This window comes from Podarcis filfolensis, assembly GCF_964270895.1.
Source record: "Podarcis filfolensis genome assembly, chromosome: 3".
Lineage (NCBI taxonomy): Eukaryota > Metazoa > Chordata > Lepidosauria > Squamata > Lacertidae > Podarcis > Podarcis filfolensis.
In genome coordinates, this window is record NC_139606.1 from 35,503,883 (window position 1) to 35,524,664 (window position 20,782).

A 20,782-nucleotide genomic window follows, 5' to 3' on the forward strand; every position below is an offset into this window, starting at 1 on the left:
GCAAGGCCAAGGAACAGCTTGGAAGATGCTCCTTAGTAGCCTTCTCTGCGTGAATCCCAAATACTCTTAATACTTGCTTGCTGTCCTACTGCAATTTATTTTACTTATTTGTTCCATTGTAACTTGCCTTTCTCCTAGGACTTTATACGTAAGTCCACCTAATTTTATCCTCGCAACATCCCTAAGAAGTAGGTTATGTGGGGTTATCTAGTGAGCTTCATGGCTGAGTGAGGACTTGAACCCTGCTCTCCCTGGCTTGACTCGATACTGAGTTTATCTTTGTGCACAGGCTGAGTGCCCTGTAAAGCTATAACTGCACATAATTTGTTGCCTTGTTATCTAGGGGTGTCTCACACTAGGCCCTTGTGTTTACTTGCCTTTCCGTTTGTAATGGGCAGTTCTGAAAGTATTCCAGACACCATTTAGAGTTCCTTCACCTTCTTTGAAACCATGTTAATCTTACTCCAAAATGTCTCTTGGCATTGCCATTAATTTAGTGCAAATCTATAGGAAAAGGCTCTCAGCAAAAGCATAATGTGCCTTTGGCCAGATCCCTGCTAAATGCAGTGCTTCTTAGAGTCATGCATTACACCAGGGATGAGGGAACGTGTGGCCCTCCAAAGGTTACTGAATTTCAAGCCCCATCAGCCCCAGCCAGCATGGCCAATGGTTAGGGCTGATGGGTTTTGTTGTTCCCCTGCTTTACTCCAGTATGTTGTGTAATTTGTGTAAGCAAGAGTCCTTCGTGGCATCCTTTTGCATATTCCCAATATACAGTGCTGATTTATGTTGAATTGAAAGTTTACATGTTTTCTCCTTGTACTCGAGAGTAAAAATATAGTTTGCTCTTAGCAAACAGAATCACTATAGCAACAACAGAAAGGTATTTGTTCAGTGTTTTCTATATTATTTGCAGGAGAAAGGGATTCAATTCTTCCTAAGGGCATGCTCCTATGAGATACACAGTATTTACGGCATTTCAAAAACCTGGCAAATAAGTCCCTATGGTTTATTTCATTTCAGTTGTCGAAATATTAGCTGAGCAAAGCAGAACTGAGTTCTATCTCTCCCAGTTTCTTCAAATATGTGGCACCTTACATGGCTTAGAAGAAATTGTAAAACAAAATAATAGCAATCAGTGTGAATGGAGTGCAGTAAGGGTTGTATGGCACAATCAAACAGCAAGGCAAAACTACTACAGGTAACAACCTGGCTTATATCCTATATATATTTACTCAGGAGTAGCCCCACTGACCTCAGTGCACAAACTTCAGTTACATAACAATTAAACCTGAGCTACCTTCATCAGGAACTCTGAAGAAATGAGAAATAGTGCAACAAGAGGCAAAGTTCTAGGCCTCATTGACAAATTAAAAACCAACAAATCTCTGGCCTCAGATGGTATCCACCTGAGAGTCCTCAAAGAGCTCAAATGTGAAATCGCTAGTTTTCTGACAAAAACACATACCTAGTCACTAAGATTGACCTCTGAACAAAAAGCTCGGAGAGCCATCAATGTGGCACCCGTTTTTTTTAAAAGGGATCCAGGGAATTGCAGGTAAGTTAGCTTAATGCCTGTTCCAGGAAAGATTTCTTAAAGATAAAATTGCTAAGCTTATAGAAATCTTGCTGAAGAATCAAAATGGCTTCCACAAGGGTAAGTACTATTTCAGTAACCTTTTAGAGTTCTTTGAAAGTATAAAAAAGCATGTGGATAGGGGTGATCCAACAGATATTGTTTATTTGGGCTCGGGGCTTTTGGAGCCTGAGGCAAGACGTGTTACTGACACTTTTCCCACCCCACCCAACCCTGATCTGGGCCCATACCCTGGTGGGCTGGAAGGAGCATGCCACCTGACACAGGTTGGCTCATTGGTGCACTGGCTGTGCTAGGGCAGCAAGAGAGCTTAGGCGCTGCAAAGCAGAAAACCTAGCATACTTTTCTAGCCACTTCCCACTTCTCAGAATTTTCTGCTTGAGGCAGCTGCCTCACTCTGCCTCATGGTAGGACCAGCCCCACTTGAACTTTCAAAAAACTTTTGATGAAGTCCCTTATAAGTAAACCTAGCAATTACAGGCTTATGATGCCAGACCTTTCATTCTCAAATAATGCTTAGATCTGGGGTTATCCAATGCAGCTGAATGGTGAGAGATTCGGGGCAGAACCAAAGCATTTACTTCTTCCCGTGATGCAATAGTTAAAATGTGGAATTTCACTGCCACAATGTGGTGAGCGCCAGCAATTTAGAAGGCTTTAAAAGGTAAAATTCATAGGGTAAGGCTTAAATGGCTACGCGTGAGGATAGCTGTGTGCTAACTTGAGGATCAAAACAGCATGACTAGAGAGTAACAGCAGAGGAGGGCTATTTGCCCTCAAGTCCATCTTATGAGCTTCCCATGGGCACATGGTTGGTCACTGTGGGAAGCAGGATGCCTGACTAGCTAGGCCCTTGGCCAGATCCAGCAGGGCTCCTCTGAAGTTACCTGTTTTGTTAAACATCTCTAGCCAGGTTATTTTATTGCTCACGTGCTGAATGGTATAATAAGCAGTACTTTCATGAAGGCTGTGCACACACCATACCTATGAAGCATGCTTAGAGCACATGGCTTCTTCCCAGTGGCGTAGCGTGGGGGGTGCAGGGGGGGCGGGCCGCACCGGGCGCAACATCTGGGGTTAGGGCAAATCCATGGGTTAGGGGGCGCAAATCCACGGGTTAGGGGGCGCAAATCCACGGGTTAGGGGGCGCAAATTACTTGCCTTGCCCCGGGTGCTGACAACCCACGCTACGCCACTGCTTCTTCCCCCAAAAGAGTCCCAGGAACTACTGTTTATTCCTCACCAAGCTACAATTCCCATAACTCTGAACAAACTACAATTCCCAGGATTCTTTTGAGGGAAGCAATGTGATTTAAATGCATTGCATGCACACAGCTCAAGTGTCTGTTTATAAGTATAGAGAGAACAGCTACACAGTTTAATCAGTGCTTTTACTCATAGAAATTATTGTCCTATGCTGCCATCTAGGGAATGCATTCCGTTATGGCACTATTACCTTGGTTCTCAAACTTAATCCATCCCGGAAGTCCATTCCAAAACCAAGGTACGCTTTCCCATAGAAAGTAATGCAAAATGGATTAATCCATTCCAGACAATTAAAAACAACCCCTAAAACAGCTATTCGACATGAATTTTACTATCTAATGAGACCATTTACCCATAAAATGAAAGCAATAAACCAGGCTGCAATCTGCCACCCAGTATCAAAAACTGCAGCGATCTACCCATTGCCATTGGAGGGACGAGACGGGAGGGGGGAGTTTAAAGGGGGGGGATGGAAACACTCAAACTGGAAGGAGGAGGAGCGCGCTGGGGTGTGTGTGGGGAAGGGGTGGCTAGCTAGACGCAGGAGAGGGGCTTTTAAGTGGGGGGGGGGGAGGAAAGGGAGGCAAAAGTTTTCTGCCTCCCACCCAAGACATCTCCCTCCCTCCTTCCCTCTCTCTCTCTCTCTCCCCTGCATGTTTCCCGGCATCTGCCCAGGCTCCCCATTCGCCCGGCCGAGTCCCAGGGCTTCTGTTTGCACTTTGGGCAGCATGACAAGGCGGCAGCTGTGAGCCGGTCGGGGCGATGCCGCCTTCCCGTCCCTGGCACGGCGGCACCGGGACGCGGCAGCAGCACCGCAGCGCGGAGAGGAGGCGGCGGTGGCTGCTCTCGGCTGCGCTCCTAGCCGCTGGATGCTGAGCCGGGTGGGCTGGAGCCTGCAAGCAGTGCGAGCGCCCCGATCCCCCGCTTGGGAATGGGGCGCCTGCGCTGCCTCGCCTGGACTTGACTTGGGGTCGGGCTTGGGACGGGGTGGGGGAGGGAGGGAAGGCGAGGGGGCGGGAAGGTCAACCTGCCCAGCATAGTTTCCCCACCACAGCCTCTCTGCGCGCTGGGGGAGAGTCGACAACTTCCAAGTCTCCCTACTCTAGAGTCACTTCTATTCCGAGGAGCCGCCCAACTCCACTTTGTACGAGGAAAGAGGTGCTTCGCAGCAGAGGGAAGGAAGCAGCGGCAGTTACTGATGGGGCCAAGCCGCTCGTTCAAAATGGAAGTGTGCACTCAAATTGGAGCATGTTCGGATTCCCAAAACAGTTCGAAAACCGGAACACTCACGTCTGAGTTTGAAGTGTTCGGCTTCCAAGTAGTTGGAGAACTAAGCTGTTCGAAAACCGAGGTACCACTGTAGTGTTACAAAATACAAATGTAGTCCTGGTTCTTGCAGTTCTCTGAACTGAGTGTCCAAACACAACATGTAACAGCCAAGCTAGTACTGAGTTTTGCCCCCCCCCCCCGTGCAATTTCACTTCCTTGCTCTTGAAATGATTTGCATGTGTCATCGGTATTTGCTAACTATGCCTAGCTTGCTCATATGTTTTATCCGGAAAGAGTCACTTTCAACATGCACAGTCTATTTGATTTTTGTTTTTAGGTTTACATAATGTCTTTTTCATATTCCTAAGCTGATTTCTCTCTCACTTTTAATGGAGATTTTCCACAGTGCTAGGTTGGCTCCTGTTGTGCTCTAGAAGTGGGGCTGGAATATTTTGTTGCTATGGAGAAAGCCATGACCTTTGCAGCCACTGGATGAAGAAAGGATCTGTTGACATTTGAGCCATAACAACCTTAACTAGGAGAGGAAGCATATGTTAACAATATTAAGAAAATACTTCAGTCTCATAAGATCCAATTCAAGTCACTCCTGTTACCATCAACAAGCTAACCCAGATTTGCTATTCACACACTAGGTAATTTGCACCTCCTAAACACTGTTTTATATGCTATCAAATAGTAAATTAGATCCAAAAGCTGCTTTTATTTGATGGAAGAGCTTCCATCAAAGGAAGACTCCTTCTGCCAGAAGAAGGGGACTTTTGGATTCAATCTAAAATGCCCATCTCATTTTGATTCTGGTTGCGGTTTTCATCTCTCAGGAGTTATCTGAAATCCATAATTTAGCAGGTTTGTGTATTATCCGGTATCAATCAGCTCTGGCGGTTATTGGATCCTACAAACAGCGAGTGCGAAGGTCGTGCCCATGTTCTTCATGGACCTATTGTTTTAAATGGCCTTTTACTTTATCCTTGCATTGTCAGACCACTAAGCAACAAAGCAACTTCTGTATGCTGATTGACTGTGGATGCTTTCCCTTCCTCTCTCAGCCAAAAGGAAAACAACTTTTTTAAAAAAATTAAAAGCTGTAAGGCCAGATATATCTGTGAATGAACACATGGATTGATTTTCATCCACAAACATGTGCTGACAAAGCACAGAGCACCTAACACTAGGTCTGTTTGGGATGCAAAACCATCAGACTTCATTCATGGTACCTGCTTCCCATATATGGCTTGTCGGGAATGGGAAGTTGCCGTAAAAGGGGACCTTCATGTGTGCTGGTGGAGTTCATCTATAGCAGCCCCATATGGAACTATGGTGCCCTCAACATGGCTGAGTAAAACTGCTTCATCCGAATACTGCTGTGGAATCTGAAACAGTGGCATAGCATGGATTGCCAGTGCCCAGGGAAGCGCATAGGGGGTGGGTGGGTTGGAGGGAGGGAAATGGTTGGAGTACACATCCACATTCAACGGCTACCGCATCACCCAGGAGATTGCAGCCACAGAGCTAAGAAAAGACGAGTCGTTCCATTGTCTGGCTTCCTGGTTCACATGGAGAAGCCATTTTCAGCAGAGGCCAGCAATGGAAGCACACAGCTGCATTGAGGCAATTTTGCACCCTGGGCAACTGCCCTTATGCCCCCCCCCCCATGCTACACCACTCATCTGAAAAATAATAATGACTCCTGCTTTCTTAAATGCTTGGGCATATAATTATTTTGGACCATGAGTCATTCCAGCTAAGCTAAATATTGAACTGTTTGCTCAAATACAGGGAGATTGTTTTTTTCCTAATCAGCCTAGGACAACCTAAGTTTGGTTTGTTCTTCCACATCCCTGAGGACATTTCGTTCTGTTTGCTGCCCTTGGGTTGCTGGCAAAATTTGATTGGTATCCCTATTGCTTGTTATCTCTCGAAGGTCCTTTTGTGTCTCGGGTATTCTTTGACATATCTCCTTCCTGAATAGTTACTACTCTTGACGACCCCTCTCCCCTTTGTTTCCTGCTCTCCTGGGCTACTCTTTCTTCTGCTTCTATGCCTGCCATCAATCCAGAGACGGAAGGATGTTTGGGGTGGGGTGGGGGTGGGGGATAAATAGTTGCTTGTTTACAGGCTGCGGCTCACTTACCAGAAAAGAAAAGGAAAATTGTACTTTGCAAAAATCTCATGACGATTCATTATGCTGCCAACAGAAGGGGAAATGGAGGTCAAGGATTTTAAGGCAGAACACAGTAGGCTTTTTCATGGTGAAGTCTCCACTTCTTTTGTTCTGATGCCCCTCTGGGAGTTATTTACTGTTGGAGTTTACTGCAAGGACAGTGCTTCCTTGCCTGTTCTCAGGGGTCTGGTTCAAGTAATTTGAACTCATGGCACATCACATGAGGGTGACGGATCGCCACTAATTAAAGATGCCCCGTGCCAGTTCGGTTTTTTACTAGTGTGTGAAGGGCTGTTGATTCTCAGTTCATGCCAGGAGGGCATTACAACGGTGAAAACACCAGTGAGAAAGAAATATGTGGGGCATGATGCCAGGGCAAGTAATTGTAGTAGCTGATTTCAGCTGAATAATGGGCATTTATGGCATGAGCTATGAGACAGGATTATTTCCAGCTGGAATAATGAATGTATTGTGTGGTCTTGGGCAAGGTACCACAACCCTGCACATGTAATGTAGGGATAAAAAGAACCAAAGTAGACGTGTCTCTGGCAAACCCGTCTCTTTTTAAAACTGGCTGCGCAACAAGCATGTATAAAACAGGGGGAGTGTGGCTTACTTCCCTATAGCATTTTTCATGAACTGGATTTAAATACCAGAAGTAAGCCAGTCAGGGAGAAAAGTGGCGGGTGGGGGGCTGTGGAGAGGCAAGTGGAGAGCACAGAGAGGGTTCAGCAATCCCACGTCCATTCCCTTTTTTCCTTTTAAAAATTGTATCCTTCTTCACCTTTATACTACATTAGGAGAGACCCCATACGAAAAGTGATACGTCTCTCACCACCCTGTATAGTTTGTCTCTAATATTGGTCTACTTTACAAAATTGTTCTAAGGATGATTGAGCTAACATACGTCAACACTTTAAGCACTTGAGGAAAAAAGTTCTATATAAACAAGCAATACTGCTACCCTCTGGAAATCTAAATACAGTTGCACACATTCAATCTCAAAGCAGCAAGAGACGCAAGGGGTTCCTGCACTTACGGGGTTTGGTTGCCTTGGAATGAAGGTCAGTGGAGACTGTAGTGTCTTTAGGATTTACATATTTATACATCTACATAACCTGAGCATACGATGGAAGGGCTCACACAATTAACACCCTGACAGATCTTGCTTCCCCTTCCGTTTTCTGGGAAGTCCTAAGTCATAGCCTGGGTCTAACCTTAAGTTAGTTGTGTCTATTATTTTAGTGGGTCTACTCTGAGTAGGACTGAACACAACCCACTGTCTCCCTCCACGTTGGGGCTATGCAAAGACGATATCCATGTTATTCGATGTGCTCCTTTTCCCTTATGGGGTATTCAAGAGCCCATATAGCGTCCTTAAGTGGGTTCCCTATCGGTAGGAGAAAATAACAGAGGCCAACCAGAGAATATTGAGAAGCAAAGCAGCTAGTAAGCCTGATCTTTATTGATCTGTTGCAACAGGGTCCTCACTCACCACACGCAGGAGGGAGGAGGAACCCCGTACAATGGTGTGCAAGCCCTTATATAGACTTTTGAAATTGCCCACCCTGTAACTCAAGACCACTCCCAAAAACATCATACATACATCACAGAAGGAGGTGGTCTACAACAGAAATCCTGTCTGCCAGGATACCTGACAATGGCCAGTGATTGCTTTACTTGGGCAGCCCAGCCATTCTTTTGTGATGGTAGATACCTTAATTCCTGAATCCAGGTCACAGGCTCACCCTATTCATACACAAAGATGCCCTAAAGACGGGTAAGCAAAAGACGATGGAGAGGCTTTCCCCGTTTCCTTCCTCCTTGCAGAGAAACATCTAAGGTCAATTTGGGAGAGTCAAAATGGTTTCAGGATTGCTCTCTCCTGAACTATTTCAGACGCGTGGTTTGTATACTTACGTATATGTTTGCCTTGTAAATTTATGAACATTTAATTTATATATTTGAGACCGTAAATTCTTATAACATAAGTAACTGAAACAAATCGAAGCAAACTTGTACCAGCAGGGATCAAGGACTTTCCTGATCAAATCTATACTCACGGTACTGTTTAACTAGTAAAAGTACATTCTTGGAGCATGCATTCCATTTCCCCCCAGCCAACAACCACTAAGATCTTCCAGAAATCATGTGCACCTAGGCAGGTCAAGTTTCTCTTCTTTCTTATTCCAATCCTAAGGACCAAGGCTATGAACCAAAATCCCTATCATCATCATCATCATCATCATCATCATCATCATCATCATCATTTTAGATGGAAACAACAACAACAAAAATATTTCACTCTTCTAATTCCATCAGGTCCAGCATTTTGGCTTGCCAGATGGAACAATCCCACTTGCTTCTTCCTGCAGAGTGTTTTGGGGATTTCCCCCAACCCAGTCAATTTTTTTGGGGTGGTGGTGATGGTGGGGTATGTGGAGTGAGGGGTGGGGGGAGCTCCATTGCACAAGTGGAAGTCCTTTCACTAATAAGACTCATCAGTTGAATCCTGCACCACCACCATTGTCTCCATCATATTCCCTGAACTGTCATACCCAAATTAAGAAAAGTGGGTAAAAGGAAAACTCCTTGGTAATGCCATTATTAGAGGTCTATATTGGAGATCTTTGCCTTACCATGTTCACAGTAGATGCCAGTGGTTCCTAGTGGGCAGTGGCAGGTGTAGCCGTCAGGCAGTGGGGCACAGGTGGAACCTTGCCTGCACCTGTGGGGTGGCTTGTGCTCAGGATCACAGACAGAAACTGTCTCCATGCAGAATGCTCCTTTCCAGCCAGTGGGGCAGTGGCAGCTAAGAAGAGAAAACCATAGGATATTATCAATACAGGGCTAGCTGCATGTTACAAGCCACTGTGTATAAGAGAGTCCCTGTGCCCTTTTCTTTTTTTAAGGAAAAGTATCTTGGCAATAGGGATGCAGGTGGTGCTGTGGGTTAAACCACAGAGCCTAGGACTTGCCGATCAGAAGGTCGGCGGTTCAAATCCCCGTGACAGGGTGAGTTCCCGTTGCTAGGTCCCTGCTCCTGTCAGCATCGCCCTTGAACCAGTGCCACCAACTGGACTCACACACTTCAGCCCCGACTGGATAGCACTTTCAGAGACCACCTTCTGCACAGGAACAGGTCTAAGTGCTGTGGACTCACAGCTTAGAGTTGTGAGCACCGGATTCACTCCAACAAGAAGACAGTCGTCGCACAGCAGAGTATAGCAGAGTATAGCAGAGCATAAACGACTCGGAGAGCAGCTCTGTAGAATATCTTCTTTATTCTATTTACAACTATAATACACAACTATGAACAGAGCTAAATGAGGTCTAAACGAAAAATGCTGAACTGCACTGAGTGTCTGCAGCTGCTCTTAGCAGCAACCTTATCTATACACATGATCTCTCTCTAACACTCAGTCTCTCTCTCTTTGATGTGAGGCTGGAGCGGAATAAGTAGAGAGCAAAAACCGCCCCTCCTCTCTAGAAAATCAGCTGAGAACATCAGCAGATTCTTGGATATGGGAGGGGTGAAATCTCCTCAGCTCCTGCCAACCTAGCAGTTCGAAAGCACGTCAAAGTACAAGTAGATAAATAGGTACCGTTCCAGTGGGAAGGTAAACGGCGTCTCCGTGCGCTGCTCTGGTTTGCCTGAAGCGGCTTAGTCATGATGGCCATATGACCTGGAAGCTGTACGCCAGCTCCTTTGGCCAATAAAGCAAGATGAGCGCCGCAACCCCAGGGTCGGCCACGACTGGACATAATGGTCAGGGGTCCCTTTACCCTTTACCTATCTTGGCAATGGTGAATTTGAAGAAGGGAAACAATGAGCTGAACCCTTTCCTAGCCTCTGCAATTACCGTATTTTTCGCTCTATAAGACGCACCAGACCACAAGACGCACCTAGTTTTTGGAGGAGGAAAACAAGAAAAAAAAATATTCTGACTCTCAGAAGCCAGAACAGCAAGAGGGATCACTGTGCAGTGAAAGCAGCAATCCCTCTTGCTGTTCTGGCTTCTGGGATAGCTGCGCAGCCTGCATTCGCTCCATAAGATGCACACACATTTTCCCTTACTTTTTAGGAGGGAAAAAGTGAGTCTTATAGAGCAAAAAATACGGTAATCCTTCCAGATGCTTTTCCTGATGCAGAATGCAAGGCACTTACTTCCTCTTGCAAGCACATGTTGTGAAAACCATGTGGGTGGTGATATGGAGCAGAGGGAGGTGGGGAAGGGGTTAAGGGAAGCTCCCCCTGCTGCTTCTCTGCTCCAATCCTCCCCCACCAAAACTGCTTTTCTCATTAAAACAAAAACAAAAGAACAGGGTAGGCCCTAAAAATATTCATCTCAGGCATCAAAGGTCAGAGGTGTGTCTTCGGCATATAGTGGAAACTTCATAATGAAGGTGCCAGACACACCTCTGTTGGGGAGAGAACTCAAATTCTTAAGGACTGCCACAGAGAATGCCTTCTCCTTTTTGACCACCCTCTGAACATTTGAGGGCAGAGGAACTACCAAGAGGGCCCCTTCCGCTTTAAACACTATGGTGAACACCATGAAGCCCACTTTCCTCCTCGTTGTAGGAGGGGGTACCAAGATAGTGCACCTGGACTGCTGTGCTGAATAATGTGTACTGGCAGCTACTGGATTTATGATCCCTCACCAGAACTATGCCCAACTGCCATTCAGGTGCTCAGAAAGGCTGTTTGGTCCACGGACTGCATTTACAGATGCCCTGTGCATTGCCGTATATAAGCAGTGCTTTCATAAGGATGTATTTTAGTTTGGTTGAGCAAGAACAGATCTGTGCCACCTGGTGTGGAGGGCTGGAGTGCAGTGACAGGACACCTGCTCTGCACGCAGAAGGTTCCAGATTTAATCCCCTGCCTGAGACCCTGGAGACCTGCTACCAATCAATCTAAACAATAATGATCTAAGAAAGACTGGTGGTCTGACTTAGCATATGTTCTTGTGAGTAGAATACTATTTTGGCTTTATTGCATTGTTTTGACTCCAAAATGAGGCACCTCTGACTGCACAGCAATGCACCAGTTTCTATTCAATTCAAAAGAATCACCAAATGCCAGGAGCATGTGCATATCATTTTCAACTCAAGCGTTAGATAGATACTCAAATAGTTATTGCCCAGCAGAAACCTATTTTCTATTTTTCCACATCAAGGGCGGCTGGTCCTAGAAACTTATTACCAGAGGTTTTGCATGCCTCTTGGAATGCATTTCAAATACTGTATTTCTACCTAGATGAAGAATAGGGGCTTGCCCAGCCGAGAAGCCAAATGCAAAGTTTACCCTAAATTTTTTTTAAAAAAATCTACAGGAAATGGTGTGCATTGCTGTACCTATTTAAATCAGCAGCATTGTCCCCATAGCAACGGACTCTCCAATTTAAATGCATTGCACATCATGTCAAAACGGAGGTTCTCTGACACACTGAAGCAATTTCTCAAAAAGTGAAAAGCCCCTAGGAGGAAATGATTCCTAGGAGCCAATACGAGGTCTGAAAACAAACCCAGGCTCTCTGAGGAACAGAGCTTTTTAAAATCAGCAGGAAGAGGAGGAGGAGGAAGTCTTTTTGTAGCCATGCTGCACGTAAAGAAGGAACGGGGAACCTGCGAGCCACCAGATGTTGTTGGACTACAACTCCCATAATCCCTGACCATGCTGGTTGGGGAGGATGGGAGATGGAGATCAAAAACATATGAAGGACAGGACTCTTGAGCCAAGGTGAGGTGACTGCCTCGGGCGGCAGGATCCACAGGGGCAGCAGATCCCGATGTGTATCCTTGGACAGCCACAGGTTTCTACACCCCTGATGTACAGCACATGCTCGATGTGCAACTTTACCCCCTTTCAAACCCAGATATGGTAGTTGTGGTAGAACGGGGCATGCCAGGGTTAGTAGAAGATTTGGATGTGCATCTAAAGTCTGGTTAAGGGCCATAGCTCAGTGGTAAAGAATCTGCTTTGCATGCAGAAAGTCCCAGGTTCAATCCCTGCCATCTCCGGGGAGTTGCTGGGAGAGAACCCTGTTGGAAATCCTGGAGAGGTGCTGCCAGTCAGTGTAGACAATACTGAGTTAGATGGACCAATGGCCTGCCCCAATATAAGGCAGCTTCCCCATCCGAGTTTACATTCGACTAATGCCCATGAGAACCACGGTGTTAAGGCAGCACGGGTTTGATGAATTTCCCATGCAATAATAATTCACCCAAACCCATTTGCACTTACTAAATGGTAGAGCCGCTTTCCACGCACGTCCCCCCATTTCCGCATTTTATGAAGCGGCACGGAGACTCGTCACACTGTCCTATGCTGCGACCAGCATTCGGGTGGCCTTCTGGGATTCCTGGGGCTTTAAATGGCTGGTCCCTCCCAGTGCGAACTCGTATATCAAAAATGCAACCTCAAAAGAAATAATAATAATAATAATAATAATAATAATAATAATAATAATAATACTAACAACAACAACAACAACACCCCACCCATCTGGCAATGCATTTCAGCAAGAAGGCTATGGAAGAAAAGAAAGGAAAAGATGAACGGATGTGTTTGATTTTCGCTGCTCGCTCAGGAGGAATTTATTTGCCACAATGCTATGTATAGCTAACTTAGTTAAAGGTATTCATATAAATATATTTCTATGAAATTAGGAGGGAAAAGACAGCACACAGCCTCAGTCTTAATCTCATTTGGTCATGGGTGGTTCTGTAAGGCTCCAGAAAGAGCTTAATTTAAACATGCTGCAAAAGTGGCGGATGTCTGTACAGTGTTACCTCAGGTTAAGTACTTAATTCGTTCTGGAGGTCCGTTCTTAACCTGAAACTGTTCTTAACCTGAAGCACCACTTTAGCTAATGGGGCCTCCTGCTGCCGCCGCGCCGCCAGAGCACAATTTCTGTTCTAATCCTGAAGCAAAGTTCTTAACCCGAGGTACTATTTCTGGGTTAGCGGAGTCTGTAGGTTGTCTCCTGATTACCCAACCCAGGTTCAAACCTAATGCCGATGAAGAGCTGGAAATTCTGTGGAAAACCACCTCCCAACAGTAGAATTTATCCCAATGACTTTGCCCATTCCTATAGCTCAGGACTGGGGAACCTTTGGCATTCCAGATATTGCTGGAGTCCAAGTCCCATCAGCCCCAGTCTGCTGAAGCCCCACCTGCCCAACTCTTTTACATCACATTAATTCTATAATGCCATCTATGTACATGTTTTTTTTTGCTGGTTTTGACCTTTAAAGCCCTATGCGGCCTAGGACCCACGTACCTAGTGGACTGCCTCTCCTGGTATGCCCCATGGAGTACCTTAAGGTCCACAAATGGTGGTTAGATTGATCTCAACTAGGGCCAGGGCCTTTTCAGTACTGGCCCCGACTTAGTAGAATGCTCTATCACAAGAGACTAGGGTCCTGTGGGACTTGACATCTTTCCACAGGGCCTGCAAGACAGAGCTGTTCCGCCTGGCCTTTGGTTTGGACTCAGTCTCACCCTTATGCTTCCCTCCCCTTATGGTTTTGATCTATGGGCGACTTTTAAAATGAGGCTGCATTTTAAATTGCAATTTAACCTGTATTTTAAATTGGTCCCCCCATTATGTTTTTGCTGTAATTTTACTGGTGTTAGCCACCCTGAGCCCAGCTTTGGCTGGGGAGGGCGGGGTATAAATAAAAATTATTATTATTATTATTATTATTGCTTTACAAAGAACAGGCAAGACTGGCTCCTACTCTAATAAGCTTACAATTTAAAACAGACACAGGGGAACAACTGACAATGGGGCAGATAGAGGTATAGGGTGTGTGTGATAATACGTTTAATGTAAATGTGAAGAGTTGCATCCAACATTAGTCATGCTTAGAGTTAATCAAATGCAATGCAAGTAAAATTGTTAGTTACCTTGAAAGCCGTTCTTAAAATTGGATCCATTTGGTAAGAGTTCTGGGATGTATTCAATGTAACCTCCTACGTAAAACTGGCTGAAGACATTGAGCCCAACCAAAGTTCCTGGAGATGTGATGGTTTTGTTTTCATGGTCATCCACCTTTCAGACAAAAGCGGAACAAAACCAAAACCTGTTATTTGTGGAGCAAATTGAGTAGATCTCTTATCTCATCCTTATGTCCCCACAAGCTTCCAATCATGGAGAAACCACCAATAACGTGTTTTGTATTACAGTCTAAGCTTCAAATCAATGAAGGGTAGAAGGCACTGCTGCAACTGAATAGTAAATATATAAAGAAGGTCTTTAAATTTCCAGGGTGGTCATTCAAAGGGCTTTTAGAGGTGTGCAAGCACGTCTACTGATGTAGCAAGTTGTACCCCTCCCAACCCCATTTTCCACTCCAGCATCCTTATGTATTCTTTCCCAGAGTGCTCAAGAATTTCAAGAGCAATTTGTAAGGGGCAATGTGTGTGTGTGTGTGTGTGTGGTGGATGGGAGAACTGCTTTTGTAAATGGAGAGGGGCATTCAACAACCTTGTTGTATGAAGTCTTCAGGACACAGTACATAAATATATTTAACTCTTAGGATTCAAGACTATATATTTAAAGTTTTGTTTGTATGACAAGCTTAATAAAGGTTATATATAGTATCCCGCCACTTGCACCAAAAGAGCTCATATGTGGGTTCTTCTACTTTTATCCTCACAGCAACCTTGTGAGGTAGGTTACCGGCAGGGACCAGGCTGAAGCCACTGACAACCACCCCATCCCCAGTGAGCTTCGTGGATACAAAGAAGAGTTTTATAAGCATCTCTTCTAAAGTAAGCGTTACCTTCATCCAGCCATCCTGAAGAAATCTGCCAAGACTGACCACGTGAATATGCCTTGTCAGATCTAGCAGCTCACTAATGATAGTGGCTGTTCCAGATCCTAGGTTGTAGCTGTACACCAGGCAGCCGTGGCGCAGGCCTAGCACTAAGAAATCATCGCCATTAAGACCTGGAGTAAGAATAACCACAAGGGGATACATTAAGGGAGTGAGTCTTGGGTTACATTACCAAAACAAAATGACAGAATGTAAGAAATGATAGCCTAGATACCAGAGAGGGATTGTGGCTAACACCATGTGCCCACCGCTTCCCAAGCCAGCGGTTGAGAGTGCACAGGATGCAGAGTAAACAGGACCAGAGTTCGGCTTCTTTTGCAAGGAGGTCATTGCAGGCTTATGGCATTTTGTAATGTTTTAGTTTAGTTATTAACATGCAGTTTGAACAGAGGTCTGACAGGCATCCAAAGTCCACTGCTTCCACTTCAGATCTCTCCAGAAAAGCAGACAGCATCTCTGTTTCTACGTTGCCCTTATGCTTAATCCCACTCAAAAACTAGTCCAGTGGCATAGTGAAACAGGAATTTGGAGACAAGATTCATGGTCTATTTTTTTTCCCCTTCCAGAGAAGGGGTGATGCCACAATCAGCTGGAGGACCAGGGTAACTGACAGGTCCTTCTTGTTCTGGCTAGTGAATGATGTTGGCTAGTGAACGGGGCTTTCAAGTTTTACCAGTTTGTTGATTAGCACAGAGGAAATCAGAACCTCTGCAAAACACAAACAGAGGCTGGATACTTCTTTCCTTTGATGGATTTCCTACTTCATGCTGGCAGATGACGCAGTAACACTGCTTTCCCAAATCATTTGCGTTTTTAATTAAAAGTTCATTTGAAAAGTGCTCAGAAACTCCAACTGGCTCCAAGAGCTGCAGACAGATTGTTGACTGGGAACATACAACCCACTTGCTAGAGCAGCTCCCACACTGGCTACCTATAAAGCCCTATACAGCTTAGGTCCAGGCTATCTGAAAAGACTATTTCCTCATGTGAAACTGCCCAGGCTCTGAGATCTTCAGGGGAGGCCCTTCTCTCAGTCCTGCCACCCTCACAGGGCCTTCTTGGTGGCAGCTCCCAGCCTTTGGAAATCTCTCCCGAGAGAAGCTAGACTGGCACCCTCCTTGCTGTCCTTCTGCCGGCAGGTGATAACAGAAACAGCTGTTTTTTGAGGAAAGGGCTGGTGCTGTACTTTTTTATTGTAATTATCTGTATGTGATCACGCACACACACACACACACACACACACATCTCCCCACTTTTGCATTATTATTATTATTATTATTATTATTATTATTATTATTATTTGGAAGGCGTATCTATTAAGTTCCAAGCTTTGCTTAATCTAACCATGTCTTGGCCTCAAATTCTCAGCCACAAAGCTTGCTGACTGTTGTTTTTTATAAACAACAACAACAACAACAACAACAATGTGGGAATAGATTTTGTTCCAGGAAACCTTAGAGGACTAATTTTCTTCTTTCCTCACAGCTGAGAATCAAAGGATAGCAGGTATGTCTCTCTCTCTCTCTCTCTCTCTCTCTCTCTTACACACACACACACACACACACACACACACACACACACACTAAGGTGGGGATTACTTCTGAGTACACATATATAGGAATGTGCAGCCAATTGTCACAGTGCAAAGCAAACTGGTCTTCCTAAACTTTCTCATGTTCCTTCCATCTAGTGTTCTGATGCCCCCTGGTGGCTTTACATAGATTAGTTTACAGATGAAAGTGCTAAGACATTTTCTCTACTTTAGTTCCGTACCCAACAATCACATTTTATCATTTGCAGGATACCCTACGCAAACCCCTTTCCACAGTTACACAGGAGGCTGCTTTATACAAGGTCAAGCCATTTATCCATCCTGCTCTGTATTGTCTAGACCAGCCTTTTCCAACCTTGGGTCCCCAGTTGTTGTTAGACTACAACTTCCATCATTCCTGATTGCTTGTGCTGCTAGCCAGGGATGATGGGAGTTGTAGTCCAACCATCTCTGGGGATTCAAGGTTGATAAAGGCTGGTCTAGACAGAGGCTACTCTAACTGGTTTCTAACTGGTATAAGTTCTCCAGGGTGACCAGCATCCAGGGTTGTACAGGTGTGCCTTTGAGACAGAATATCTGCCTTTTCTGAAATTAAAAAGTGACTATAAGGAATTTACCGGTCAAGATCTCAAAATAAACATTATTTTCTATGTAATAAAAATATAACAAATGCTATGTGCACTTCTGTTAATGGTTCTTGAGGTGCCCAGAAATCGGAATCCATATATCTATATTCCCCCATTTACTTTGTCTTAGCCATTTGAATAACACTCCCTCCCCAGAGAAACACAAATAACTTACCTTGACCCTTCTGACCAGTGAAAAATATCAGATTGTCTTGCAGTGAAGAGTTGTGGTTTGCTAATTGAAATTTCAGTTGGAATTCATAGTAGAGGCTGATGTTTGGAATTGCTGAATAGGCTAGGAATGAGGTATAGCCAAAGCTATCTGTCCCACTGAAGTTAGGATAGGTAATATTAATAACTGTTTGAAAAACACAGAAAAGGAAAATGCCGTTGGGGGAAGCACAGGTGGACAGCAAGCAATGGCCTAGTTCATATATACAATTTCTTAGCATCCAGAATTGAGAGCTAGGATTGGGTTCTCCACACATTTCTCCTTTGTTTTGCAAGCCAGATTCAGCATATCAACTGCCCCTGATTAGCTTAAGCTACCCCTGCTTTAAACTTCTCCCCCATAATCAGTGGTGGCTGATGACCACTGACACTGGCGGTGCAGAAGGCCAGGAGTCCAACAGTAGGGGGTGCTAGAGCCAATGGCAGGGAGAGGCACAGCTATTGTCAACTAATTCTAGCTCTGACCCCATCCTTCTCCCTACTGAGTTCCACAAGGGCAACACTGAAATAAAGGAGAAAGCTGCTAGCCAATGTGCCACTCCTGGTAGCATGTAAGGAAGCAGGCAAATGAGGGCGGATTAAGGGCAGTCTGAGGTCGGTGGGGCAGGGCTGCATTTGCCCTAATGGACCAACTTCCACCGCCCCTAGTTGACATGCTCCTCTTTCTTTCCACACCCATACGTCTCTTGTGTCTGGCTGAAACCAATTTTGAAGAGGGTTGCCTCTCCAGGTCCAATGTAAACTCCAGGTCTGTACTAAGTTGATCTGCTTTAACTCACTACCCTTGCCCTGGTCCCTGCCTCATCCTTTCTCATGTTTAAGCAAGGCAAGGGAGTACTACTCACTGCAGAATTGCTTATAAGCAATGTCCAGAAAGACAGGGATTCACGATAGCTACCTGCCTTTTGGTTCTCAGCCATCTTGGGCATGGCCGCACATGTTTGTAGCTGCATTCAGGAACATCAAAAACCATGGGAACCACATCACCCTGGGTGCTGGTACACATACGTGAAGCACTATCTCCTGGTTGATGCCTGACACTGCAAGGAGTCCCTCTCCACCACCCTTGTAAGTGCAGGGAAAGAAGTGGGGCTCTCAGTAGGTTAGGGGTCTGGCAGGAGGGCTCCAGGCTGACTTAAATGGGTCCCATTTAAAACTGGATGCGACTTCAAACATTCTAAAGGAATCCAATTCAACTGAATGAACTGGAGGGAATGTTTGCATTGATTATTTGTTTGTTTATTAAATATATAATGCCCCCACATCCTCTGACAGGGGCACAGGATGGAAAAGGCACAAACTGTAAACCAATTAAAACATCTAAAAATCAACAACAATTCCAGTACAGAGGCATACTGAGGATTATAAATCCAGTGCACTAAACTGTATGTTCTGAAAAGTAGGAAGCAGAGAGAAGTGATGAAGTCAATTTGCCCGGCAACAAAAAGGCTTTTTTGGTCATTTAACACAAATAAACTTCAGTCTATCTCTCTCTGTTCTCTCTCTCTCTCACTGCATTTGACTTGCTAAGTTCTGCATTTTTCTCTTACCATCATTACAAAGGATTCCAGTCCTTCCATAGGGACAGAGGCACACGGTGTCTTGGCTGGATTTTGGAAAACATGTTGCTCCGTTTCCACATGGGTTCTCCTCACAGGTTGAAAGCTGACATAATTTCCCAGAGTAGAGAGCAGAGCATTCACAGAACCAGTTCTCTGTATCACTGTTAAAATTTAAAAGAAGAGAAAGGTTACCAAACAGCATTTGTTAAGAAGAGGGATGTAAGAAGGTATCAATTCCCATTCCAGCCAGTGTTCATTGCATGCAGAACCATTTCCATTTGGCTGCAGTTCAGCGTCCAGCAAAGACTACATTATTCAACTCATTTATTCCCTGTGGAGGAATTTTGCATAATTAATTGTGTGATCGATCCCATTATCATTATGTTGTTCCACACCATTAATTTCAATGCAACAGAAACACAACACAAATGGGGAGGGGAAGTGATAAATTATGTACAGTTTGCAGAGTGAAAACAACAACACAGTGAATACTGGTTGCATTTGCTGGATTAATTTCTGTTCCAGATACGGAACAAATAAGCGAATATCAGCAATTTCTGCACCCGTTTCCATTTCCACCAGAATCTGCCTCTGAAAAGGGGAGGTGAAAATCTTACCCACCTTTCTACCTTATATTGCAGAATATGTCTGTCAAACCTGGTTGTTTGCTTCTGGTTCAGATTTATTCCTAAGCCTGAACCCCTTGTTCTTAAGCACAAGTCCCTGCTTTATGTTTCATACAATTCAGTTAATAAGATTCAAACCCTTGAAAAATATTCCCAGCTTTTCCATGCTGTTCATTTCCTCAGTGTGTGTAATCCTCTGAGGGCTTCTGGTCAAATACTCGTTGTGTTGTCTCAGCAAAATGCATGAAACAACTGCTGTGCCTTCAAGGCCAAAAGCAAGTGTGAGGGAGAAGAGGGGAATGTTTCTATAGCTACATCTTCAGTTGCATATCAGCCGTAAAGGAAGTGATTCTGAATTGGAGCATCCAAAGGAGTTGCAAACACCCCATACATTTAAAGAACATTACTTCTGCAAAGTGTAGTTTCAAAAGTGTGCTGGGATTTGTAGCTTGGTTAGGGGATAAGCTACAGTTCCCAGGATTATTATTTTTTTTTTTTGGGGGGGGGAAGCCATGTGCTATAAATGCAGAGTGTGGATGATGGTGCTAGTTCTGTGGAACACTTACTCCACAATAAAATTACTGACGGTAAGTGTTTAAGATACTACAGGGCTCTTGTTTTTGATGCCACAGAATAACATTGCTGTCCCTCTGGAAATCGAATCACAGCAGTCAACATTCTCCCTGTAACACCATCTGATGTAACCAGATATTATGGCAACCTGGTGTTTTCAGAAGCAGCCACACAAGTCTTTCCTACTTTCTCCTATGCTACGATATCTGACACCCACACCACTTGTCTCTCTGTTGTGGGGACAGAGAAACTCACAATGCAATGATGTCTCATCACATGTTGGCCACAGCAATACGGAAACCAGAGACTGGGGCCTGCACCCTCTCCTTTCTTCCTCTGGTGTGCCAATGAGAATGTCAGAAACATTTGCTTCTGCTTTTAAACCAACCAGAGTTTCCTGTTACAACCAAACTTGGAGAAACTCTGATTAGTACAAACCAGTGCTGTG

General features: G+C 44.8%; 1 protein-coding gene and 1 long non-coding RNA gene across 8 annotated transcripts in view; one reads left to right on the plus strand and one right to left on the minus strand.

The window, feature by feature from the left end:
- EYS (eyes shut homolog) overlaps window positions 1–20,782 on the minus strand; it is a 476,514-nt gene that overhangs the window by 9,756 nt on the left and 445,976 nt on the right. For all 7 annotated transcript variants that reach the window (XM_083606894.1, XM_083606889.1, XM_083606892.1 and 4 more), the window contains 6 exons: window positions 19,124–19,296; window positions 17,518–17,700; window positions 15,111–15,277; window positions 14,233–14,377; window positions 12,565–12,739; window positions 8,954–9,126 (listed from right to left, as the gene is read on the minus strand). In XM_083606894.1, coding sequence (XP_083463020.1) covers window positions 8,954–9,126; window positions 12,565–12,739; window positions 14,233–14,377; window positions 15,111–15,277; window positions 17,518–17,700; window positions 19,124–19,296 — 1,016 coding nt within the window. The remainder of the gene's footprint in view (window positions 1–8,953; window positions 9,127–12,564; window positions 12,740–14,232; window positions 14,378–15,110; window positions 15,278–17,517; window positions 17,701–19,123; window positions 19,297–20,782) is intronic.
- LOC310759811 overlaps window positions 15,615–20,782 on the plus strand; it is a 49,751-nt gene continuing 44,583 nt past the window's right edge. Inside the window, exon 1 of the long non-coding RNA XR_014546514.1 lies at window positions 15,615–16,303. This is a non-coding gene — a long non-coding RNA (uncharacterized lncRNA). The remainder of the gene's footprint in view (window positions 16,304–20,782) is intronic.